At 40.6% G+C, this 27,130-nt stretch overlaps 1 protein-coding gene and 1 non-coding gene across 8 annotated transcripts; both read left to right on the forward strand.

The window, feature by feature from the left end:
• The first annotated feature begins 11 nt into the window (after positions 1–11).
• Positions 12–25,953, forward strand: SNX5 (sorting nexin 5). 7 transcript variants are annotated; one of them, XM_025469220.3, is made up of 15 exons: positions 120–167; positions 407–489; positions 4,267–4,418; positions 11,497–11,601; positions 13,062–13,172; positions 14,179–14,300; positions 15,456–15,579; positions 17,408–17,503; positions 18,754–18,859; positions 18,945–19,020; positions 19,934–19,973; positions 20,135–20,221; positions 21,919–22,078; positions 23,880–23,965; positions 25,091–25,953. In XM_025469220.3, the coding sequence occupies exons 3-15, from the start codon at positions 4,287–4,289 to the stop codon at positions 25,139–25,141; spliced, it is 1,296 nt and encodes a 431-aa protein (XP_025325005.1). In that variant the 5' UTR covers positions 120–167; positions 407–489; positions 4,267–4,286; the 3' UTR covers positions 25,142–25,953. The 7 variants fall into 7 exon arrangements, with proteins under 7 accessions (XP_025325004.1, XP_025325007.1, XP_025325009.1 ...); XM_025469222.3 differs by lacking the exon at positions 4,267–4,418 and having other exon boundaries at positions 27–167; XM_025469223.3 differs by lacking the exon at positions 4,267–4,418 and having other exon boundaries at positions 42–167; positions 411–489.
• Positions 6,445–6,682, forward strand: LOC112674340 (small nucleolar RNA SNORD17). The gene has a single exon (XR_003145388.3). It is a non-coding gene; the product is annotated as a small nucleolar RNA SNORD17 (small nucleolar RNA).
• Positions 25,954–27,130: the final 1,177 nt, after the last annotated feature.

Consider the following 27,130-nt stretch of genomic DNA (forward strand, 5'->3'; position numbering starts at 1 on the left):
TTCTTTACGTCACAGCCCGTCGCCATCTTGGACTCTGGCTGAGTGATAAATTCCCCCGCACGAGAGCGCGGGCTTTCTTGAGAGGCGCCGTGCTGCTGGAGTGCTCCTTGCTCCGAGTCCTTCTCGCGGCCCTGCGGACGGCGGTTTCCGCGTGGCCCGGAGCGAGGGTAGGCCACGCATAGCTTTTTTTGCCCGGCTCCAAGATGGACGGCTGCGGGGAGGGGAGGCCGCTCTGGGGGAGCACGTGGCGCGCGCTGCGGGCCTTTCCCGGGGCTGCTGGGATGGTGGCGGAGTCCGGAGGCCTCCTGCTGCCATCGGCAGGGAGGCTGGCGGAGGCGGGGCCGCGGCCGCCCCCGTGAGGCTCTCCGGAGGCGGCGGCGGCCCAGCCTCTTCTTTCCTCGCACAGCCAGGCTGCCCCCGCTCGAGGCCCGCGTCGCCATGGCCGCGGTTCCCGAGTTGCTGCAGCAACAAGAGGAGGATCGCAGCAAGGTGAGGCCCTCCTCGCCCTCATGCTCCAGGACGGGAGGCCCTGCCGACCTCCTGGAGCCTCGCCTTCCTTCCCCCGTCGCTCGGGGGCTGCTCGTGCGGCCCTGGGTCCCCACGAGGGCCGTTCCCCGGACCCCGCGCGCCCTTTGCTCCCTTCTCTTCGAGGGCCGCAGACCCGAGGCGAGAACCGGCGTCGCAGGACCGGCCGGGGATCCGGTTGAGGAGGGCGCGCGGCGAGTCCCCGGAGCTCCTCTCGGGGGCTCGAGGACGTGCTCTCACGGAGAAAGTTGTGAAAACTCCTCCGGCTTTGTAAAGACTGGACGGGGAATCTGAAACCCGCTTGACGTGCAGTAAATGGCAGCTTTTGGTTCTGTTGCCTTCGAGCTGTGCCCCCCCCCCCAAGCTCTTTTTGGCCCAAATACTGGGGAAATTACATCAAGTCAAATCTGAAGCATGTTAACATCTTTAGAACTTTATAAGCACCAGATGCGTCACTGCGGGAATTCTGCCATTTCTTAGTAGGTGCTCGGATATTTGAACTATTTTTTTTTCCTTCTAAAAACTGCTTATGTAAGCTGCCCGCACGCCCCTTAAATCTTGAGGTCTGAAAGATAACTAATGCAGTAAGTTTAGGTTACTGTAGCCGCTTAACGATTAGGAGAGGTCTCTACTTTCACTGGTCATTTACATTTGATAGTTTCACAGTTGATAGAGGTGGGTACGAGCCACGTTAGTGCAAAATCATCACCAGGAAAGTGTTTCTGACAGAAAATGAAAAAAATCTTAAGAATACAGAGCGTTCTCAAATGCGAGTAATCTGGGAGGCATTTTAGTTACATCTACTTGGAGGTTAAAAGCAACCTTTGATCCGCCGCACGTGTAGTGGGTGCCGCGGGTAACAGCCAGCTGGATTCTTCCAACAAGAGTATCCGTGCTGCGTTCTGGAGATGCAGCCTTATGTGCGAAGGAGATCTAAACACCCCAAGTTGAAGGAAGTAGTGTTTTCTGCTTTTTGTTTTTGACCAAACTAGAAGTGGAAACTCGAGATCATGATTCTTTGTAGCGGTCTGTAGTTTTCTCTATAGAAAATCCGGGATTGGGGCAGCCCTGGTGGCTCAGCGGATTAGCGCCGCCTTGGGTCCAGGGGCCTGATCCTGGAGACCTGGGATCGAGTCCCACGTCAGGCTCCCTGCACGGAGCCTGCTTCTCCCTCTGCCTGTGTCTCTGCTTCTCTCTCTCTCTCTCTCTCTCTCTCTCTCTCTCTCTCTCTCTCATGAATAAATAAATAAAATCTTAAAAAAAAAAAAATTCAGGGATTTTTGACAGCAGTATTTTTTTCCCCACCTGGTAACCTCTCCTCTTGATCCGGAATCTGTTTCATACAGCTATTTGAAAGGACTTAACTCCTTCAACTGACCTGTTTGTTACCACAGTATATTGTAGCTGGCTTTCTTTTTTTTTGATATTTATTTTTATTTATTTATGATAGAGAGAGGCAGAGACACAGGCGGAGGGAGAAGCAGGCTCCATGCCGGGAGCCCAACGCGGGACTCGATCCCGGGACCCCAGGATCGCGCCCCGGGCCAAAGCAGGCGCTAAACCGCTGAGCCCCCCAGGGATCCCCCTGTAGCTGGCTTTTAAAATAACTTTCCTACCACTGTGATGCTCCCAACAGAATTGAAGGATTGTAAAGGCTATTTCCTTCTGTTTTAGTGGATACAGGAAAGGATTATTTTTTTAAGTTATAGAAATCGGGAAATAATGAAGCCTAATAAAATATTACTCTTAGGCTTCATTTTGCTTTCTTGTGTCTGATGCTAGTAGCTCTGCTGTGGATCAAGTCTAGGTGGTTTTCACTCTTCAGCAAAAGGGAGTTTGGGACAAATGTGAAATAACAGGAAGTCAAATCTTCGGCAAACTATTTCCATAATATAGCTTTGTTAATCAACTGAATTATTTTATATTTTTACAAAAAAATGTCTTACGTATAAACTTTCCCCCCTAATTACTTAGGGATTTACATGAGGATGGGGGTTCATGGAGTTTAGATCCACTAATAAAGTAGGGAACATAATGAAGTATTTTGAATGCTTGAGTAGTAAGTACTCTTTTCTGCTTGTTTAGCAAAACTAAAAGGCATATTGGTTTGTATCTGGTAGCCTGACGTTTCCGTTTAGTTATATCCATTAGTTGAGGGTGTAAGGATATATCTCTTTTCCCAGAAAGCAGTTTGGGAGAAAAGATACAGGATTGATTTTGTTTAACTCCTCTACTGATAGGAAAGATTGTATTTATCTGGAGTTTTTTGTGGGTAGGGGAATACAATTGAAGATTATGCAGAAAGTTGTTTCTGCAGAAATAGTTAACCTGGGCTGCCTTTTTCCCCCCCGAAGTCCTTAAAATAGGTGGGCAGCATGTTTGAGTTTCTACTAACAGATTCATTGTATATCTTTCTAAGGTGATGAATCTCTTTCCTGCTAGTCTAGCAGACCTATGGTAAATTGAATGTAGGTCCTGATTGCTTCTCCACTTTTTTTTTTTTTAATCTTAAATTGCTGCTGGAGTGGTTAAGTTTTAACACCTAAGAAAAGCTGTGCATGGTGATACCCCCTCCCCACTACCGCTATTATAGCTTGACCTTTTCACTAGTTGGTTTTGTGGACTTTGGGTGGATGGTGTCTCCTCAGCCAGTCATTAATGTTTATGGTGCTGCTCTAGCTTGCAGGTAGTTGTTTTTTTATTTTTATTTTTTTACTTATTTAAAAGTTTTATTTATCTTAGACGGGGAAGGGAAGGAGGGATAAGAATCTCAGGCCGACTCCACCCTGAGTGTGGTGCCCAGTGTGGGGCTTGATCCCAGGACCCTGTGATGATGACCTGAGCTAAAACCAAGAGTCAGACGTGTAACTGACTGTGCCTCCCAGGTGCCGTGTGTGTGTGTGTGTGTGTGTGTGTGTGTGTGTGTGTGTGTTTAACTGGTGTGGAAGTTGTAGAGACCCTACTCTCAGCTTTGGTGAAGAGTGACTTAGAATTTGTGTTACAAAAAGGAACAGTCTTGAACTTTGAACGATATGTAGCAAGTCCACATTTACTAATTTTTGTGGACTTGAAGTTAATACGTAAATGGTTGACATCATTTTTCCCTTAATTTTCTATGCTCCAGAAGTAGGACTTAATCAGAGCCTCCCAGACCTTAGTTCTGGATCAGTAACTTGTACATCATGTCTTATCCTTATTTGTGAATTCTAGTTTAGCAGGTCATAATCTGCTCAAATTTTTTTGGCTATGAAAAGAAATGGTCAAGGGAGAATTATCTAGATTTTGAGATTAAGTTCTCATTTGGTGAGACCTAAACATCTAATATAGAGCTTTAGTGTAAAGCAGCGTTTCTCAACTTAAATAACCGTGGACATTTGGGGCTTGATAATTTTTTGTTCTGAACTGTCCTGTGCATTGCAGTGTGTTCAGCAGTATTGCTGGCCTCTACTAGGTGATTGCTCCCTTCCCTCCAGTAGTGAGTAAAATTGTGCATTGTCAAGTGTACCTTGATTGAGAATCACTTGTTAATTTTTCTCCCTAAGATGATATGGTGTGTGTGGGTTAGGTCATGTTCCAGAGGCTAATCCATTTCAAATTTTGTCAGATTTAGGATTGATAAATCCTAAGGAAATAATATGCTGTATGAAACAAGCATTGTTGACCGTGTCTGGAATTAGTTTTCTCCTCAGTTTTGAGGAACCATATTTACCAAAAGATGGTAAAATATGGTTTTCTTAGCAGGTTCTGGACAATTGAAGGTTATGAGGTCAGCTGTGTGTTTACCATGGTGGAGTTCAATACCATTTTGGAAACCTGAGACTGCAAAGGCTCTGACACAGCACTTGCTCTCAGAGCATTGTGGACCCGGATGCAAGCTCACAGAGAAGTGTGCTGTGGGTAAAATCTTTGCTTTGTCGGGGCTTGAATGCTTGAGGAAATTAGACAAGAGTAGTTCTGTAGGTGGTTAGCACTCCATGCTTCAAATGGCTATGGTGAAAGGCTCATGCAGTTAGGTAGTATTTAAGGAAGCAACCTAACTTGTAATGAACCCAGTTTTTTTTGAGAAAAGTATTTTAGAGCTTTATAAAATTCTGCCTTCAGTCTTTGAAACCGTAAGAAGACCGCTGTAGGACATCTTGCCTCCTGTGAACGTGGCAAACTTCTCACAAGTATAAATTTTTTTTTAAAAAGATTTTATTTATTTATTCATAGAGACAGAGAGAGAGAGGCAGAGACACAGGCAGAGGGAGAAGCAGGCTGCATGCAGAGAGCCCGACATGGGACTCAATCCAGGGTGTCCAGGATCACACCCTGGGCTGCAGGCGTCGCTAAACTGCTGCGCTACCGGGGCTGCCCCTCACAAGTATAAATTGAAATTTCTCTGCATGATCTAGCTTTCTAAAAAGCTGCTTCTTCATCTCTTAACACCTATTTATGATTGGCCAATAATTACTCTTAAGAGATCTTCCCCCTAAGAGAGGGATGTGGAATTCGTCTGCGGTTTCATACCCCAAATGCAAATCATAAATACATGGGGGGGGGTTGGGATTGTGTAAGTTGTAGTTAAGGAACAGAGAAAGGACTGAACTTCCTTCCCTTTAGAAATTGGGTCTTTTGGGCAGCCAGCGGTTTGGGCGGCTCAGCCGTTTAGCGCCGCCTTCAGCCCAGAGTGTGATCCTGGAGACCCACCAGGATGTGCCTCTCTCTCTCTGTCTCTCTCTGTCTCTGTGTCTCATGAATAAATAAATACAATCTTTAGAGAAAGAAAAAGAATTTTTTTTAAAGACTATTTATTTATTCATGAGAGACGGAGAGAGAGGCAGAGACATAGGCAGAGGGGAGAAGCAGGCTCCATACCGGGAGCCCAATGTGGGACTCGATCCCGGGACTACAGGATCATGCCCTGAGCCAAAGGCAGACACAACTGCTGATCCACCCAAGTGTCCCAAGAAATTGGGTGTTTGGCTTGATCCCTCCTGCTTTTCCTTTCACAAATTTGGTGTAACCTTTTAAGGTACTGCTTGTGGTCTGGAGAGAGAGAGGGTAATTTTCTCAAGATAGGTGCTTATGTTAACCTGTGGTGTGCATTTTCTGCCTGAAGAGTTTATGATTTGCTTGTTTGGGGGAAGGGGGGCAGGCCTGTAAGTTTTCATTCTAGTCTGTAAATCGTGAAGAGTACAAATGCAGATGTCCCCAGTTTCCAAGGCTTTTGCTTGACCTATCGTGGAGAGCACTACAAAGCTTGAACGTTATGCGGATGGAAACACGGAGCTGGTAAATAAGGTATTGTAAACTTTACATCTGAATGATCTGGGAAATGTGCTTTACCTCTGACTCAAAGCAGAAATCCAACCATGAAACAGGCTGCCTTTGCCTTCTCTTTGTATGCTAGCATTTGTATCTCAAATTTAGATGACACAAGCTTAACTCAGCTCTGCCCCTGTTGAACCATCTTCAGTGGTGGCGAAAGTAAATTTATTTTTAAACCTATGTCCATTTCATCTTGGGTTGATCATAAAGTAAGATCTTGAGGATTGGGTAATGAATGTTTCTAAACACCCTCATCAACAGGACTAATGTATAAAATGTCAGGTTTGTTTCAGAGGGCCCTAGACTTGATAGACCTGGGAACTGCTGGACCCAGCCTTGGTGGGGAGGCAGAGGACTTGAGCTTTGAATGGATTTGTTGGTGCTACCTCCTCCTCTGCAGCATTTGTGTATTGCGTTCTGAGTAGACTCTGCTAGAAGATCATTACAGATCATACAGTTCAACCCATTTGCTTTGTGAACTAATTTGAAAAATAATTCAGGTATCTGGCACATAGGTGGGTTTCTTGAAATGAATGTATTTACGCCAGTATTTCAATTTAATCTCTGATTCCTTGTTGGAATTTGACTTGTTCATAGGGTTGCAGCTTTGTGAAGTGATGATTCAGTTTATCCATTCGCTGAGTGCACTGTACTGACCTTCTTCCAAGCCTTGGTTCCTGTTCTAGGAACTCGGGGCTACGTAGCCTCCAAATGCCCTGCAGTTTGCGGTGGTCTACCGTGGACAGCTTGTGTGTTGGTAGACTACTGGTTAGAATGGTTGGTGTCAGTAGGGATGGGGTCCCTCTGGGTCCCATCTCACCAAGATGAGTGGTGGAAATCTGATCACTTGCTGCAGCCCTTTATATACTTTTGAAAGCATTTGACTAACTTCCGTACTTCTTACCTGTGTTCATAGACTGAAATTTTCCAGAAGTCTTCGATTCCTTTATTTTTGAGGACTAATATTGGCAGCCCTGAATTCCAGGAAGGGGAGATCCAGGAGATGAAGACAAGTATCTGTAAAAGCAGTGCTTATACATTGCTTACAGTTGGTTGAATTGTTTTTCATGCACCAGTGCTATGATAAAAAGCTGGAACTGAACACAGATAATAAGCAGGTTTTAGTTACCCTTCAGGATGGAAGAAAACCGTAACAAACACTTGGGAGTAGTAATACTTGAATCTTAAAGAGGGGTTTCAAGGAGGGTATGGTAATAGAATTTCTAATACAGTACTTCTTATGAATGAATTGAAACGGTAGCAAAGCGTCTATAAGTATGATCATGTGAGTCTTGTTTTTGGAACTAATGCAAATCTAGAATAAGTCTGCAGCTGAGTATTTTTTGATTTATTTCCTCACTACTGAGTATTGGGTTAGTCAAGGTATGCATACTTTTCTAGCTGAAATAGCCTGTTTCTTGGTTCTCGTGATTAAAATTAAAATCTAGTTTACAAGGCAGGCTTCTTGCCTCTATTGGCTCCATGCTGCTAAAAGATCATTCATGAGTGATGGGTCATATTGACCCTCTCCCTGATACAGGTCTTAGTTCCTAGACCATTTTATTGAGGATAAAGCAAAATCCTTAAGAGAAATAAACAGTTTGAGAAGATACATTATGTCACATATGCTAGCATATTCAACTTCTTCCTGTGTGCTAAACTGGTTTTATTTATTTTAATTTTCAAGTTTTTTTTAAATTGTAGTTAGTTAACATAAAGTGTAACTTTGGTTTCAGGAGTAGAATCTAGTGATTCATCGATTAGAATAACACCCAGTGTTCCTCACAAGTGCCTTCCAGTGCCTTCCCTTAATACTCATCATTTATTTAGCCCATCCCCTGCCCCCAACAGAGTTTCATGTAATAAATGGCTTTCAGCTAGCCCCCATTCTAGCAGAACAGTTACTGGGAGATAATTTCTTCCCATTGTGTTGTCTTGTCGTTTTGGTTGTATGGCGCTAATGTATACTGGAATCTGTAGTCACCCTAACCTTTATTATAACTTCTGTAAGTATTTTCTCCTATTCGCCCTATGGGTTCTGAATTTCAGAATCTAGCTTTCTGTGTTGTCCAGTCACATAGGTACCCTTTGCCATCTGTAAGCCATTAAACCATTTGAGGAAGGAGCTTTGCAGATAGATGGTGGTATTTTGTACCAGGGTGAATCATAAGTAAGATTTGGACCAAAAGTAGTCCTTAGCATCTCAGGACTCTGCAGAATTGTTCTGTAGCAGTGTCAGGCTCATCACCCCAGTTCTAAAGGTGAGGAGCAGGTGAGGGAATGCACAGGGATTCTGAATCAGTTTTTTTCCTTTCTAGGTTCTTTTACTAGGCATTCCGATTTTTAAAAAAACAGCTAAAATTTGCATTCTAAATGGAACAGTGCTTGTTTACCCTTCTCATAAAGATTATTGTAATCCTAACTGTAAGAATTAATCTGGTTTAAAAAAAAAAGAATCTGGTAGGGAAGTACTTTGGGGGCGGAAACTCCTGTCTGTAACTTTGGATATGTGATGCAGTAGAAACCTACAAAAGAAAGTTTTGTTTTCTTTTTTTTTTCAAAAGAAAGTTTTAAAACTACATTGTTTGAGAGTAGATACATTTTAAATTCCATTCTCAGGTACCTAAGGGAACTGGGAAACAAAAAATAATGCCTAGGTCAGATAGTTCTGAAGTCTGTTTCCTTGCTGATTTAAAACAGCCATTCTAGGTATTTTGACATCTGTGGCTCAAGTCAAAGACTGACAGTGTTGGCCTGCATTGCTAAGCAGTACTCTGAATACTTACTTAGAATAGGGGGTGGAGGTGGATGAATGGGGGAAAGTTTATGGAGAGATGCCATCTCCTTATACCCTCCATCTTGGTGGTTTATTTAGCAAGTACTGTGGCATGGGGCTGTGGAGTGTTTTGTTGACTATGCAGAAGAAGGAATGCTGACCTTTTAATCATACTTGTGCTTCTGGAGTTAGGATACAATGCTGACTTAGGAGCTTTGAACATTTCAGAACTTTTTACTCCTTGATGATGTATCTGCTTTATTATCTGGAGAGTTCTATGCTTCCTCAATACAAGAAAGTTCATTTAATGGGGGGGGGGGAGGACTCTTGAGTTGGTGATGGCCTCAATGCTTAGAATTATGCTAGAATCTTTTTTTCAGACAACAGTTCTTTAAGGCTCAAATGCAGACTTAATGTATTGTCTGGGTGTGTTTTGGTTTTTGTTGTTGTTGTTTGGTGTTTTTTGTTTTGTATGTGTGTTTGGCTAAGACTATCATATCAGGTGGTTGGGTTTTTGTTTGAATCCCTTTCTAGGGTGATGTGTCCTGGCAAAAATGATTACTTGGCTGGTGAAGCTTGGATGCTTGATAATCCTGCTATGGTGGAAAGCCTTGAAACCTCTGGTAGTTTTCACTGTTTGTCTTCACTGCAAAAAAATGATACCTGTATGCTGACAAGAAAGGAAGGTAGTAATAAATAGTCTGGGATTTTACCTCTCTGGTTGAGAGTATGGGAAGAGAGGAAACCAGAATAATTTGAGTGGAACAAAAAGCAGTTGGAAAAGTCCATTGCAGCTTTGGCTGTGGTGCTTAATTGAACCCCATTTCCTAGATTACATTCCTCTTGGGTTCTCGTCAATCCTAACTCAAAAAGCTCGTGTGGAGTTTGTAGGCTTTACTTGTGGTGAGCTAAAATGGGATCGTCAGTGTGTTCAGAAATTGAGAGCTGGCTAGAAACCAGGATTTGTGACTTCTTTGGGATTCTTCATGAATCTTAGGAAACAGCAGTTTTTTTTTTCTTTATTTAAATTTTATTTATTCATAAGAGAGAGAGAGAGAGGCGGAGACACGGGCAGAGGGAGAAGCAGGCTCCATGGAGGGAGCCCGACATGGGACTCGATCCCAGGACTCCAGGATCACGCCCTGGGCCAAAGGCAGATGCTCAACCGCTGAGCCACCCAGGCATCCCAACAGCAGTTGTTTAAATGCACCTTTGACCGGTCCCACGGGCTACCCTGTCTTTCCAGCAGTGTCTCTTGCCTCTTTTACATCTGGCCTACTTTATTTTCTGGTCTACAGAGTACAAACATAAGATAGGTGGGATGGTCAGTATTCTCTGCAATCAAATTTTGTGTGTACTTTTTAAAAAAAATTGTGAGTATTTTGAGGTGTTTTCTTTCCAACACGTATTTGCCTAGTAGGAAATGAACAGAAGGAAGGAAGCTTTTATCAGAAATATGTCAGTGCTAGAGTCACAGATGTGGTAAAATTAAGTATCCCTGACCTTGAGGCTTTATCTCTGCAGAGGTTTCATAAACGGACATGTGAAAATTAAGCCAAACAAGCAAATATTTCATGGGAGTCATCAAGAATCCATTTAGAAGGTGTATTGAGGTTCAGATGTCAGGGACTGTTAAGTATGCTGTGGTCCTATTAATACCTGAAGTCTTTCTTTGAATAAGAATTACTTATCCTTTATTCTTTGAGGCTTATTAGAGGAGAGTTATTGTTCTAGGGCTGAGTGGTTTTTGCAATTTAAAGTTGAGTTGCAGTGCTCTCAGGAAAAGGAGAGTACTGACTACTTCCAAGATAGAGCAGTAATCCATTTTTTTGTATATGAATATGTTTATAGACCTGATTGAACCAGATACTCTAGTTTCAGAAGTTAAACCTTGGTGTTGAGCTTCTAAGTTTGAAGCAAAGAATCCAAAGGGAAATACTTTCATATTTCCTGTTCTGTAATCCTATTAATGCCAGTCTTCACTTGGCATTCTCTAGGTTCAGTAATGTAAAGTTGTGACACTTACTAGTTGGGTGAGAGGGAGATGAGCTGCTTGTTCTGCATACTGTCATGCTGTGTGTCAGATCTTCAGAGTGACCATCAGCTTATATGCTTTAAGAATTAGGAAATTGGGGATCCCTGGGTGGCGCAGCGGTTTGGCGCCTGCCTTTGGCCCAGGGCGCGATCCTGGAGACCTGGGATCAAATCCCACGTCGGGCTCCCAGTGCATGGAGCCTGCTTCTCCCTCTGCCTATGTCTCTGCCTCTCTCTCTCTCTGTGTGACTATCATAAATAAATAAAATTAAAAAAAAAAAGAATTAGGAAATTTATCATATTTTAAACTTAGTAGGTAAATCATTTTAACATTCCTTCCCCCCCAAACAGTCTAGTTCTTCCAAAATACTTAAACTGGCAAAAAGAAACTGGGTATTCTTTTCCTCTGAATTACCAAATCACAAAATCAGTTGCTTTTGCTTTCAGGGCAGTGTTCACACTTGTCCTCCTGTGTCACCACAATGGGATTCTCTAATTTTGAGGCCTTTGTTTTTATAATCCACACCTTGTGTCTAGTTTCCTCCCTTTGAAACAATTCCTGAATATAAATTGGTTTTCTTGAGCTAGTTTTTCTTCTCTTCTCCAGAATCCCATACCACATGACTGTTCTGTCTTCTCTAACTTCTTTCAGTGGTGTCCTCTCTGGTAATGCTTCTTGAATATTCTTTGTAGTTGGGGCATATATGTGAGAAGTTTAAGATTTCATTCTGGCTCTAAGCCACCTTAGTTGAAGTATTTGTTTGGTTAAATGTATTTTTCACATAGACATAGAATCATGTGGTTTAACACTACAGTAAAATTGAGACTAATAGCCAAAAAATGTATTTCAGCTGAGATCTGTATCTGTGGACCTGAATGTTGATCCCTCACTTCAGATTGACATACCTGATGCACTCAGTGAGAGAGATAAGGTCAAATTTACAGTGCACACCAAGGTAAGTGACAGAATGACTTAAATAATTAAAGCAATGCTGCATTGCATCTTTATGATTCACAGTGGGCAAGAAGAGATGTCTTGAATGAAATGGTTGCTGCTTGTTTGCAGTATGGCACTACTGCTGAGTGAGAACACCCCTCATCTTCATCTTGGCTTGTAGTGAGCATCAGATAAGCTCTTGCTTCAGCATTTTCTACTGTGTGAAGCCTTAGGGCTGTGAGTATTGCTGATGTTTGTGTGGCTTATATATACTCTTCTCCATGAGGAAACAAACTAGGCATAGTGATGTGTAGAGCCACCTACCTGCACAGCTGAAATCTTCCACCTTTGTTTTTATTTGCATGAGTGAGAAGTGCTTGCTTTTTCCCATATTTAGTAAGTTACTGGCCTTTGCCCCCTCCTGTTTTTTTTGTGATTGAAAACACTTTATTCTTTATCCAAAGTTTTTTTTTTAAGATTTTATTTATTTATTCATGAGAGACCCAGAAAGAGAGAGGCAGAGACCTAGGCAGAGGGAAAAGCAGAGCCCGATTCAGGACTTGATCCCATGACTCTGGAACTACGCCCTGAGCCAAAGGCAGACACTTTAACCTGACGCTGAGCCACCCAGACGTCCCTCCAAAGTTTATTAGAGATTTTATTTATTTCAGGTAAAGAGAGCACTAGCAGGGGGACAGAATCTCCAGCAGACTCCCCCACTGAGCCACCGAAGTATCCCATACACAAATTGACATTTTTGAGGAAGGCAATATGCCAATCTGAAAAATGTGGAGAGTAAATGTAATTTAAATGTATTGAATCTTTGTCTTATGCCAGACATTGTTAAAAAGGTTTGCATGGATTTAATTTTCTCTTTATAGGGCACCTGGGTGATTCAGTGGTTAAGCCTCTGCTCAGATCATGATCTGGGGGTCCTGGGATTGATTCTGGTATTCGGCTCCCCACAGGGAGCCTGCTTTGCCCTCTGCCTGTGTCTCTGCCGCTCGCTCGCTGTCTCCTAAGAATAAAATCTTTAAAAAAGATTAATTTTCTCTTTATAATAACCTTGTGATGATACTGCATTATCCTCAGGTTTAAGTAAAATAAATGGCTGAGGCACAATTTGAATTAGGCAGTTTGATGCTATACAAAGCTTTTGGCTTACGTGCCATATCCAGCATATGGACCTGCTATCTGTAAGATCCTCTCTTAATGCCTTGGTGGCTTGATTAGCTACGTGATTGTATCTGCCTGAGTTGACTTAGAGGTAGAGTTTTGTGAAAAGAATTCTTTAAAAGAACAAGTTGAATCTTTTGTGATGACTTTTAGTGGGGAGATCATGTGTTGCTTTGTTCTTTACTGGGTCTCACTGAAATGTTTTGTTATGCAGAGTGTTCCCATGGGGCAGCCCGGGAAACCCAACCCACTTTATCAAAAAGTGGTGGTTACCAGTTAACTTCTTAACTCTATTCTTTACAGACCACGCTGCCCACGTTTCAGAGCCCAGAGTTTTCTGTTACAAGGCAACATGAAGACTTTGTGTGGCTACATGACACTCTTATTGAAACTGCAGACTATGCTGGGCTTATTGTAAGTGTATGTTGGAAAATCAAATAAGTACTGAAGCCAGTTTCTTCTACCTTATTATTCATTTTGTTTAAACAGACTTTTACCAAAACATTTTTTATGATAGATTGTGAAAACTGTCTGATTTCATCTACCAGCTAGAGCATGTGCTATTGGTAAAGGCTGAAACACATAAGAATTGGGTTATAGCTGTGAGGTGAAGCACATAGTCTTACAACCTGAACAATATAAGAGGCTAAATGGTTTCATAGTTTGAATCTTCTCTACCTTTGGGTTTGATATTTTCTGGTACTTTACCTCAGGCGTCAAGTAGAATTGATTTCTATGGAAACAATAGTAGTGGTGATGGTGTACAATAGATTTATTAAAAGTGTTGTAGTCTGCTCAAGGAGTAAAGGAAGCAGTCGTGCTGACAAAAGTACAAAAGAGTAGTATTAAAGATTGTGTTTGAGAATACTGTGTTCACTTAAAATTGGAATCTTTTGATTATCCTCTGGAATTAAAAATTACCTTCGTGTGCAGAGACAAATTTTAATGGTGCTTCGATTTCATTTTAGCACTGATTGTTTTATATATTATATATTTTAATATATAATATATAAAGCATGTGTATTAATATATAATTTAATATATAATTATGTAATTTAATATATTTTAATAATTTTAATTATTGGTATTTAATATATTTTAATATTTAATATATAATATTTTAATATATAATATATAAAACATATATGTATATATGTAACTGACATTGACCAGGCTGAAAACACGGTTATCCCCTTAAAATCATCCATAATGGGTGACCTGAACAAATGATTATAATCTGAGTGCCCAGTTGTGTGGAGGAGACTTCTTTTAAATGGCCAAAAGGGATAAAGTTAAGAGAAAAACAGAGGTTGACTTGTTAGTCCCACTGGGCTGGCGGCTGCCTCCTTATACACTGGCACTGACTGGAAGATGGTTGCTGGAGCGGGAATGCTCGCGAGTTAACCTGCCTCTCCTACAGATCCCACCTGCTCCTACAAAGCCTGACTTCGATGGCCCTCGAGAAAAGATGCAGAAGTTGGGAGAGGGTGAAGGATCTATGACCAAAGAAGAATTTGCTAAGATGAAGCAAGAGCTGGAAGCGTAAGTGGATCTTCTTGATGAGGCTGTATCTTTTGAGAACAAGTAGTGATGTGTACAGAAATCAGGAAAGCCTGGCAGTTTTCTTAAAGTATGGAAGTTAATAGTTGCCTAGTGCTTTCTTGTAGAACTGTATTTTGCAGTTTTACTTCAGATGTTAATTCCCTGGTGGCTACTTATACTGCATAGACTGATTGTTTTCCCCCACGTGGACCATACTTGTTATGGAATGCTGGTCTGTCATAGTGAAGAAGTAAGCCTTTGTGTCTTTATAGATAAAGAACTCTTCAGGCTGCTGCTAATGTACAAAGGCTTATTCTGTGAAGTTTGGTTACCAGGAGTATAGCTGAAACTAGATTGCAATGATGCTGTCACAAAGAAGCATTCTGAATAATAATCATAGTGATGGTTTGAAAGAAGTCCAGGTCCCTAGGAAGCATATTTTAATTGGGTTATAATTATTTCAAACAAAAATGTATCCCAGTTGGGATTTGCATTAAAGTTGCTTAGGAAATTTGCCTTGTACTCCTTGTACTCCCTCCCCTCTATACCATCAGCGTGGTATCCATCGCAGCAGTTGTCCTCTGTGCTGCGCCCCACTTCCATATTGTGTAGAGCCAGTGTTCACATGCCTCCAGGTACTAAGTCATCCTGTAAAATGCTGTAGTACCTGATTGGCCTGTTCTGAGGATAAGGTACTGAATGCAACAGACTGAAGTCCTACCATTGAGAAGTTGAGTGATTTTCAATGCCTAGATTGAGATAAAGTCACTTTAATAATGTCTGTTAATTACAAGCCTTAATAGACTTCACTGCTGTGTATGTGACTGCAGGACAAAGGGATTTTCATTGTTCTACAGAAACCAATGTTCTGTGGCTGCTAAATACTAGTAATAATTGCATGTAGGCTTGGGCTTTTAGACTTGCTGTCTGAACTCCAATTATAATACTACTTTTTCCCTATTTTTGATTTATTCCATAGGCTCCCAAATGGCAGATGCCTTGTTACTAATTAGACAAAAAGTTATACCAAAATGTTTTGGTCTGGTTCAGGTGTTTTGCTTAGTGGCATGAGCAGAACGGTGGTGATAACCTGGACCAGTACTGGTCATTTAGTCAAGTGGTGCCAGCTGATGGCCTTGTGTGCTTCTTTTCCAGTGAGTATCTTGCGGTCTTTAAGAAGACTGTATCTTCCCATGAAGTCTTTCTGCAGCGGCTCTCTTCTCACCCTGTTCTCAGTAAAGATCGCAACTTCCATGTGTTCCTGGAATATGATCAGGATGTAAGGCATTTTTGTTCCCATTTTCATGATCCAGTGAAAATGTATATAACTGTAGTTTTTTCCTTTTTTCCCTTATGGAGGGTGGTGGTGGGGCATAGGGAGGAGGAGAGAATTCCAAGCAGACTCCCCTCCTAGCACAGATCATGATGCTGGGTTCCATCCCACAACCCTGAGATCATGACCTGTGCTGAAATCAAGAGCTGGATGTGGATGCTTAACCAACTGGGCCACCCAGGTAACTACCCCCTCCATGACTATTTTTTAAAAATATGCTTGAGGGGGTCCCTCGCTGGCTCAGCTCAGTTGGAAGAACATGCAACTCTTGATCTTGGGGTCCTGAGTTTGAGCCCCACATTGGGTGCTAATAATAGTTTTATTATTATTTTTTATTTTTTTAGAGATTGTTTTAAAATAAATAAAAATACATACTTGATGACCTGATACATTTTCTGGAAAATTGACTTTTAAAATAACTGAATTTTTTAATGGCAAATGGAATCCTTTTTTAGATACTGTTTCCATCTCCCCCATAGATACATTTTAAGACCTTTTTATAAAATGCTGCTTAAAGATTTTTACTTGTTTTCCTTTCTAAGGACCAGTTTTTTTGCTCTCTGTTGATTTTGGGATTTTTGTTTGTTTTTAAAGACTATTGAGAGGGGGAAAGAGCGAGAAGAGGGACAGAGGGAATACAGAATCCCCATTGAGCAGGGAGCCTGAGGTGGGTGTGCAGTGTCGGGACCCTGAGATCATGACCTGAGCTGAAATCAGATCCCCAACCGACTAAGCCACCCAAGCAACCCAGTTTTGGGATTAAGAGGAATTTCAGGTCACATTTGTTTTCTTCCTGGTTACCTGTTTGTTGGGAGGGGTTTTGCCTTATTTTTATTTTTTTTTTTTATGTTTTTAAGATTATGTTTGAGGCAAGCTCTTATTTATATATATATTTTTAATTTTATTTATTCATGAGAGACACAGGCAGAGACCTAGGCAGAGGGAGAAGCAGTCTCCAAGCAGGGAGCCCGATGTGGGACTCCATCCTGGGACTCCAGGATCATGCCCTGAGCTGAAGGCAAACGCTTAACTGCTGAGCCCCCCAGACGTCCCAAGGCAAGCTCTTACTTAAAAAAAAAAATTTCCTCAGTATCTTCTAACCCATGAAGTTCAGTGAACAGCATAGGACAGTACAATAATTCAGCCAAGGTTTTAAAGACCACTAAGACACGCCTGGCTGGCTCAGTTGGAAGAGCACGCAACTCTTGATCTTGGCATCTGAGTTCAAGCACCATGTTGGGTGTAGAGCCTACTTTAAAAGATTTTTTTAAAAAAGCCACTGAGACTTGGTGCCAACTATTTTTCCAAAATACCTTTAGATCGTGCTTTTAGAATTAAGACTGTGCTTAGGTTTTGCTGTTGATTTGTGGTTTTGTTTTGTTTTGTTGTAGTGTGGGGTGTTTTTTCTGTGTTGTTTTGTTTTTAAATTTTGTTTATTAGAGTGAATTGGCATGAGCATGGGGGGAAGAAGGAGCAGAGAGAGTAGTAGACTCCCCACTGAGCAGAGAGCAAAGATGTGGGGCTCGATCCCAGTATACCAGGATCATGACCTGAGCTAAGGCAGATGCTTAACTGACTGAGCCACCCAGGCACTCTTGTTTATTTGTATTTTAGACCTGGTGGCTAAATTAAAGGTGTCTCATGTGTGTGCCTATGCTAGTAGACAGTATCACTTGGAAGGTACTTCGGGCTTAAAGTATTTAGAGAAACATGCGTACCATAAACTGTTCTTTGGGGATTTTTTTTTAGTAGTATTATTATGTCTTTTTTTCAGCTAAGTGTTAGGCGGAAAAATACCAAAGAGATGTTTGGTGGCTTTTTCAAAAGTGTGGTGAAAAGTGCGGATGAGGTCCTTTTTTCTGGAGTTAAGGTAAGGGCTTTTAGCTGTTATAGGAAACTTTGACTTCATGTGAATACGTGACTTTTTTATTTCTTCACAAGAGATGTTTGTGAAATATGGTATTAAAACTTCACAGAAATAAAAATAATTTTTCCAAATTTTAGTTATTATCTATTCCTTGAGTTTTCACTTACATGCTTAAAATACCCTGTGTTTTTTTTTTTTTTTTAAGAGAAGGGGATAACATTCTCACACTTAATTCTTTGTTTTCTCCTTTTCTGTGAATAGAGTGGTTATTCAATTATTTTTTAATAAGAAAAGCTACAAGATTAATATTTCATACCATTCTTCAGAACTACAATGTCCATTTTGGTAGTCCAAGCCACACCAGATTTTTAGTTTTATTTATGTGTAAAATGTTAAGGAAGAAAAGAATGTAAAGATACTAAAAGTTTCACTTTTTCATGTGGCTATTAGAAAATTTCTAAATAGCACATTTATTTATGTGTAAAATGTTAAGGAAGAAAAGAATGTAAAGATACTAAAAGTTTCACTTTTTCATGTGGCTATTAGAAAATTTCTAAATAGCTTTTTAAAAATTTTTATTTTACCTATTTACCTTACCTATTTCTGTTGGACAGAGTTGTTTTAAAAGACTAAATTACTATACAAGTGTTTCATTACCCTCATAGGTGAAAATTCCTCACTTCTCAGCCCCCAGCCACTTTTTAACTGAGTTACCATTTTGTGTCTGATTTTGCCACTTGCTGAGGGCTTGAGCAAGGAGCCCAGAATACAGGTGCTCCTGAGTAGAGGCCATTGTCAGAAATTTGGAAACTGGAGGGTAATTTCTCCTTGGTGCTTTCTTAAGGTGTATGGGGCTGTCCTGTACCCACCTGTATATCCGTCCCTGACTGGCACCCACCAAGTATATCCCCCACCCATATGCACATATGTGGGTATCCACCGTTAGGTTGCAGCCTACCAGGCAGAATCACTTATCTGCCAGGATTGCTGGATGTCAGAGAATACCAGAGTTTTCTGGGACACTGTTGAATGGTTCTTGAAAATGGTTTTCTCTGTTGACGTTTCCTGACAGCACTTGAGTTCTCCTAATCTTGGATATGAAATGCTGTCTCGTCAGCTTGGGTTTCCCTGGTCCATAGAGGTTCAAGTTCTTATGCATGAACTTATTTTATTTCCTTAATGTTCCTTCTAATACAAAATACATTCATATTTTTAAAAGTTTGGCTTCTTAAATTTCTTTTTTCCTCTTTTAGGAGGTAGATGACTTCTTTGAGCAAGAGAAGAATTTCCTCATTAACTATTATAATAGGATCAAGGATTCATGTGCAAAAGCTGACAAAATGACTCGATCTCATAAAAGTAAATACCATTCACCCACCAGCCACTTAGCTTTGCTAATGTGCTAGCTCTGTTCATATAAAAAGGGCTGTCCTTGTTTCTGCAGATGTTGCAGATGACTATATCCACACTGCAGCCTGCCTGCATAGCCTGGCTTTAGAAGAGCCAACAGTCATCAAAAAGTAGGTTTTTGATGGAAAAGCATTTCCTTTCTCCCTTAATTGAAAATTCCTGGGTGGTATAATGAGGAATGACTGTATAGTTTCACTTCTACTTTTGAGTATCAGCTCATCAAGACTAGATAATAGTCTCCAGCACTCAAATCTTGCACACCCTCTGAACATAGAAACATTGAAGGTGTTTGTAGGGTAATCAGGGGGCACTTCTGTACCAAACAGGATAGCTGTTGTCAAAGCCTTTATTTTATTGATTTAATTCTGGAGTTGTCTATGAGGCTTGCCTTATATATTCTCTGTCAAATGGTGCTTCATTTGGTAATGCCATGGTCTTAAGGATAATGCAATGACCCCATCTGCTTTTGGTCTTTTTTATATGAATTTTTCATAGTTTCTCCATCCTGGGCATTTCTGGTGTGAAGCTGCATTCTACCTAACACCTAGGACTTGGTATAACAGGTGGTGGTAGTATTTCTGATTTGAAGGTGGAAGTCCCATCAAAACCCAAATTAAAGCAGCTTTTTAAAAATTTTTATTTTCATTTAAATAGCATGTTTAGGTCTTTGAGACACCCACAGTGACAGCTCTGACAGCTCACTAGAATCTGTCCTTGGTTAACATAGCTGACATTGGTTAAAGACCATTTTGGGACACTGCATGGCAAGGTGAATGAGGGGCTAGCTACCAAGAGAGGCTGATAGCCGCAGGTGTAGCACTTTACGTAAATGTGCTCTTTTCTGTTACCATCATCTCTACTAGGTTGGGCCAATTGATGATGAAGTATTGCTTTGATAATTTAATTCTAAAGCACCAAAGGCTAGGACTCCTACATTCACTCATTCATGTCTTATGGTCCTGTAAGGTCCTATTTCATACATTATTTTAAGACCTTAAACCAAAATCACGTGTATATTTTCAGGTACCTATTGAAGGTTGCTGAGCTATTTGAAAAACTTAGGGTAAGCATTTTTATATTGGTCTTCATAATATTTAATCTGTAGATTTCTGCTTAGATGATGGTGACCTTTACTACTTCTATCTATCTATCTATCTATCTATCTATCTATCTATCTATTTATTTATTTATTTATTTATTTATCCTTTACTTCTTTTTAAATAGAAAGTAGAAAGTCGAGTCTCCTCAGATGAAGACTTAAAGCTGACAGAGCTTCTCCGATACTATATGCTCAACATAGAGGCTGCTAAGGTAAGGCAGGAGTCGTTATAACTTGCTGGAGTAATGGCAGGACCACCTTGCTGTGACCCAGAAGAGGTCTCATGTTACAGAGGAATTCTTTTTGTCAAAAATGAAAGAAGATAGGAATTTATCAGGATTGTTTGTATAACAAACTCTGATTGAATAAATGAATAAAGAGGTAAACTGAGACCAGTTTGACCAGAAATTGAGTTGATTCTGGAATAGCAAAGGAATTGCAGTGCCCGAAACACATGCTATCAGCTATGGGCACGTGCGTTTAAGGGTTTGGCCTGGGCTTGTGTTTAGGAATGTGAAGAGAGGGACATCCAGCCAGAATCTGATGAGTACAATCATTGGCTTGAGGATGTTTGTACCAAGAAGTGAGTGAGTGATCTGGTCAATCAGGAGATAAGTCTCTCTTCTGGGTCGCCTATAAATTGGACATTTGTAAATAAGTCCTTTAGAGTTTAGGTTCCATTCTTTGGAGGGCATGTGCATGAGAATCTCCATTTCATAGCCTGTGGTTCCATTTTCAGACTGAAAGCTTTCTATAGTAACATACATTTTTGTGGCATTGTTTCTCTAGTTTGTATCATCAGTAGGGGGTGGTGCTAAGTGGACAGATACTTATTTGGGGAATTAGACTTTACTGTATACGGGTGTAATGGAATACGTTCCTAAAGGACTATTTCTGAGGGAAAAAAAAGATAGGGTTTGTGTGTTTTTATTGAATTGCAGTTTTTGAGTCTAACCATTATTTACCAAAAACAAGACGAAGTGGTAAGCAGGATGACCTTTGGGGGATGAAACCTGCATTTGCAGGGGATAACACTGCCCTGAACAGGAATCTTTAAATTACTTTCCTATGAAATGTATATAATCAGGCCACATAAAGTTAGAGGTGTCATTAGGAAGTAGAAATTCATTATTTTCCTCATAGTTTTCATTTTTAATTAATTTGTCGTTTTGGTCTATTTCCTTAGTCTTCTATTTGGGTATTTTTTTAAATGTGCTTTAGACTATATTTCTTATTTTGTACTGTAATGGAATTGAGAGCTGATGATGCACAAGTTTTTTGAGTGTACACAGAAACACGTAACTTGTATGTCAAACTCCCATATTTACTTTAAATACGGAGGTAACTTGTACTTTGTTGAAGACTGCAAATAGTCTTTATTTCAGATGAAATCCTCTGACAGATTTCAGACATGGGCTTGTGGCTGTTGGGGTTAGTAGAATGTTTTTTTCTGCCTCACTGCCCAGTTGCATTCTAGCAGCATCATTTGACATGGCCAGCTTTGCTTTCGGTATAAGGTGATTAATTTTCTGAAATTGCTTTCCATGATTGAATCATGGAAATGACTTAGTCCTTAGAGATTTCAGTTGTTGGGGTTTTGTTTTGTCTTTGTTTTGGTCCATATAAAGAATTCCAAAAAGCTCTCAACAGTGTGGTAAGGATTGCTGTTCCCAGGCTAATCTTGATATTTAAAAAAAAAAAATCTCATAATGGAAGGGGGAAATAGAAGTGAACTAGATGTTGCCTTCTGACATTTCAGGCAGTGCATTGACTCTGTGGTACTTGGGCCTTGTTTCATCGTTTGCTTTTTAATAGAGTAGTTTAGATATTTAGTCTTCCTGTTTTGTTCTCTGACGGTTTTCCAGGATAAGTTTAACTACCATGTCATATCTGTTAATTTTCTTCTCAGGATCTCTTATATAGACGCACCAAAGCCCTCACAGACTATGAGAACTCAAATAAAGCCTTGGATAAGGCCCGGTTGAAAAGCAAAGATGTCAAGTTGGCTGAGTCACATCAGCAGGAATGCTGCCAGAAATTTGAACAGCTTTCTGAATCTGCGAAAGAAGGTTAAACAGGGCTATTCTTTACTTTTTGCTTTTTAGTTAATAATTTTAAGCTTACAGAGAAGAGTTGCGCAGGTAGTGCAGAGAACACCCATACATTCTTTATTCGAATCCCCTAGCTGTCCAGTTTCCTTTTCTGTTTCACCACTTGCACATGCACACGTGGTGCCACGTATGTATTTATAAATGCATGGCATGGGTTTTTTTTTTTTTTTTTTTTTTTCCAACCACTTGAAGTTAAGCTGTGTGTATCATTCTTTGATCCCTAAACAGTTACTGATTTTGGTAAACTTTGGTACAATACATTTCCAACCTGTTCTCTATAGTCTCATTTTGTTTATCCCAATAACATTCTCCCATATAGGGTTCCCATTAGGTTTCCATAGCTCTTGTGTCTCTAATTTGAAAGGAACCCTTCTTAGGGACCACAGTTTCTCTTCAAATAGTGTTCCTCATTTTTGGATGCGCTGTTCTCTCATGAATAGGTTGTATTTAAGCATTTCCAGCAGAATAATGAGTGATATGTCTCTCAGGTGTCATATCTGAAGGCATGTTCTGTTCCGTTTTCCTCTTATTTGTGGTGTTAAATTTGATTACCCAATCAAGGTGTTGCCCAGTTTCTCCACTAGGTAGTGAGTTTTTTTTCCCCCATGTCACTAATCAACAATGTATGGGGAGATAATTTAAGACCTTGCCAATAGCCTGCCCTTGATCTCATACCTTCTCCCTAAATTTTAGTCTGTGTTGATTCTTGCCCTAGCCAGCCTTTACTGTGATGGTTCTGGAGAGAGGTGATTCCCCTTCGCCAGTTCTAGCATTCTCTTTCCAAGCCCTTGGCATCATTACCCTTTAAGCACAAGCCTTCCCTTCTTTCCCACATTCCATTCCTTGTCATTATTAGAGTCGTGGGTTTCTATTTTTGAAAATAGTTCTTAAATTCATTATTGTACTCTTTTTATGTTGGTGCTCAATTTGTCCAGACTTAAAGAGAAGCACCTTTAGGTTGGTGTGTGCTTATGATATATCCGCCAGTGTTTTGAACAGAGTAGAGAGGTTTTCTGTCCTTCCTTAGCCCTGGATATCACCATTTCTTCCAGAAGCCCACATTCTGTTTACTTAACAGAATTGTGACAAGATGTGAGTGCTCTGCTCATTCTTCCTGGGATATGTCTGCTTCTAGGACCTTGAGGAAATAGAGGGGTGTGTAACTAACTCACTCTGTTCAGAAATCATGAGTCCATGGTGGTAACCCAAATCCAAGTCCATAGCCTGGAGTTTCTTGTCTTAACCTAGTCCAGAGTAAGGGAATATGTCTTGACTTTATCTGGGAGATAGTGTTTCATTTTCACAACAGGAGTTTAAATTGTAGTCTTCTCTTTGGGGAATGGGGTCTCCCTGCTTGGCAATTCTCAGCGGCCCTCGGATGTGTCACCAAAAAGGAAAGATTTATAAGGAAAAGAACAGACTTTGAAACTACTGAGTTGAAATCTTAGGTTATTATACAGGCCAGAGTTTTGTAGCCCTGACAAACTGAGAGGAGATTAAAGAAAATCAACAAAGCAAAGTTGAATGCACAATTTAGGCCTGTCGTTCTTGCCTAAGATTTGTCCCTGTGTTAGATTTTTATACTCTTTATTAAAAATGTAAACTTAGGTATATTTTATTTTTTAAAAGTACACTATTCTGTAGAACATTGTGATGAATGGGTCTTAACTTGTTTGCCTCTGGAGATTATATGCAAGAATGATATTTGGGGTTAAGCCTAAGAATTGTTCAGCTTTTATTGGTAAACTTTCTTTTCTAGAACTAATCAATTTCAAACGAAAGAGAGTGGCAGCATTTAGAAAGAATCTAATTGAAATGTCTGAACTGGAAATAAAGCATGCCAGGGTGAGTGTTTTCCTTCAAATTAAGCCAGAAACTTTAGGTTTCCCCCTTCCCAAGTTATTTCCCAGTTCACCATATCAATGTCATTGGGCAGATGGGGTTTCCTTTGTGGTTTTAATCTCCTGTGACATAGGTGGGAGTTACTTGTTGGAATATTTTTTTCTGCTGCAAACTAAAATTCTGTAAGATAATGATGAAATACTGCTTTTGAGAAGAGCATACTAGTGTCTTCTAATACCGATTTCTTATTTAGAAAGGGAGAACTTTCTATATTTAATGTGTGTAGCTTAATTTGGTACAGAAAAGATGAAGAAAAATGGTCTTCAGTGTTGGGTACATACTAAAACTAAGGAAATTTTAAGGACTTTTAGGTGCACAGACCAATTCACTCAGTTTTTGGGCCTGGCTCCTGCAGTATAGTGCATGGGAGCCTAGAAGTGCTGTCTGGCCCAGGGCAGCAGGATCAGCAGGAAGCTGCTGTAGGAGAGAACTGTCACTGGCCAATCAACATTTGTTTACGCAGAAAGACTTTGAACATACATATGTACTTAGAATTTATTTATTTTGACTACAACATTTACTTTTTGATTAAGTCCAAGTCCTATTGTCTTACGACTTTTTCATCTGTGGTTTTAGAGTGTCATGTATACGTAAATCGTACCCATAATGTTCTGGGTGTTCTGAGTTTTCTCAATTCCTTTAAAGAGAATTTTGTAATGGTATTCGTGCTAAGTTCTGTATGGATGTTTATCATTTATAATCTTAAAATTAGCACCTTTTTATCTGGTCTTCTCAAGGCCTTCAACTTCAAAACGCAAATCTTAAATAGCATTTAGGTTAAGTCACAATAAGCAAAATTAGTGTGAATGCATTTGAGAACAAACCTGGGTGGAGCTCTGAGCCTCTCCAGGCGGCAGTCTTAAACCTTCAGAAGGAGAGGGTACAGGTCGTAGGTTGACGTTCAGTTGTGATTTAATGAAGAAAAGGACCAACCCAGTTTTGCACTGGCTTTAAAAAAATTTCTTGTGAAAAGCTTGTCAGTGGTTTTGATTTGAATTCTTAGAGATATGTAGGAGGTCTGGACTCCAGAGATTCATTGGTCTACCTTGACTTTTATCTTTCTTTCAGAACAATGTCTCCCTCCTGCAGAGCTGCATTGACTTGTTCAAGAACAACTGATCTGCCTTTTCTATGAATGAAGGACATGAATGTGAAAGAAAGCCAGTATCACTTGCACTTAAATCATTACCACAGAAGATTTATTACCTTTCACTTTAGTTAAAAATTATGTGAATAAATATTTTGATTTCTAAAATCTTAACACTTAACCATGTTGGTTTAAAAATATTTCTATTGCATGCTACTTGGACATAACTAATATTTTCCTTATGCATTTAATACCTCAAAGTGGGCAGAATCTAAATGCTAAGTTTTCCTGTAACTTGTCTTTAGTTATTAAAGAGTGCAGGAAACATGTGCCTTCTGGAAACAAGTACAAGCAATGCCTGGCACATGTTGTCTCACTGTTTCATGTGCTCATGTCCCTACAAACCAGTTAATTTAGAGTAGGTGCCAATGACAACGAATATGCCTGCTGCTAGTTGCAGGTAACATAAACATTCCATTCCTTAATTAAGGTGATTTTTTTCCCCCTTCTTACATTTATGGTATGTTAGACATCTTAAGTGATTGTACTATAACAAGAGCAAGAAAATCTCATTTGTCTTTATATACCCTTTACAGGTCATTTTGTGTGTGTGTGTGTGTGTGTGTGTGTGTGTGTGTGTGTGCGCGTGCGCGTGCGTGTAATTGGGTTGTAAATATTTTAGGGGAGAGAAAGAAGTATCTTGTGTAAAAACAAATATATGGCCTACTTCAGAAGATGGGCAGTCTACATTAAAGATGTGAGCCCCCTTCCTGATCACAACGGGAGGGTATGTGTGTGTTTGGACTTTTTATAAAAAGTGTATAATAAAATAATCATGTTACCATATGGAGTGTTTTTGTAGAAAACAAAGCCCAGGTGTGCCCCAAGCGTGCAGCTGGTGCTAAACCTTGATGGTGGTGACAGTTCTGAGGTCTCTGCCCATTGTCCTAGCCTCTGTTCTGATCTTAACATTTTTTGAGACTGTCGATGGCCAGTTTTTTAGAAGGTCCCCAGATCTGGGTTTGTCTGTTTGCTTTCAGTTTGATTCAAGTTTGCATTTTTGACAGGCTTAGAGTAAGTGTCCTCAGAGAGGTTCAGTCTGTCCTTTTTAAGGTAGTGCCTGCCAGGGGTTCCCTGTGAAGTTTCACATCTTAGCCTTTGTAAGTAACTATTGGGAAGATCTTTGAAACTAAAAGGTGTTTACCTACCACTTTTACCCTTTTCTTTAATTAGTTGTAACTGGTAGGAGGGTTACCAGAATATTGATACTTGAACACGACCAGGAACATTTTTTATTAAATGGCATTCAAGCCTTGCTTCCCCACCCAGCCAGTTAACTAAAATTGGCCAGGTACCTAAATGTACTAAACGGGCCAGACCTAGCTGGCTTCTCTATTAATATTTAGGCAGCTTGGTACACAAAATGAGTGGATTTATATACAGCAGTAGCTCTGGCCTGGATTTCCGCGTGCATTTGTCTTCCTGCTTACCTGGCAGCCCCATATTGTTGATGGTAGCACAAAGGCTATTATGTGTGCTTGAGGTGGGTAACTGTCCCTGGGTCACAGCTTGTCTAAGGAGCTCCAGCTGTAGATCCACCATGCTTCACTGGGGCCTTATTGCGCTTTGAACTAGGTCTGGTTGGGTGTCAGATAAGCAGCCAGGACACTTGGGGTCCTCAGTCTTGACCCTGCATGCTGAGTGAAGCAATTCTTCAGGTACCTCTCAATTTTATACCAATGATTTCAAGTACAATTGAGTACATTTCCAGGTGTGCGCCTTCTGCAGTCTCTTGGTTTCAAGGATAGTTGAGTCGCAATTGGATCTGCCAGTCCTTTCCATGAAACCATTGGGTTCTGAGTATTTCCACAGAGCCAACCCTGCCTTTGTGCTGTCTTGAGCTCAGTATTCCTGAGGAACCAGGCTGACCGGCAGCAGTAGCTGACACCTGGAAACCTGAAGGCAGGCGGTGTGCTGGGTGCTGGTGTGTCCCACCAGCTGCAGAGCTTGGGGGGAGGGGT

The sequence above is a fragment of the Canis lupus genome, chromosome 24, assembly GCF_003254725.2.
Source record: "Canis lupus dingo isolate Sandy chromosome 24, ASM325472v2, whole genome shotgun sequence".
Lineage (NCBI taxonomy): Eukaryota > Metazoa > Chordata > Mammalia > Carnivora > Canidae > Canis > Canis lupus.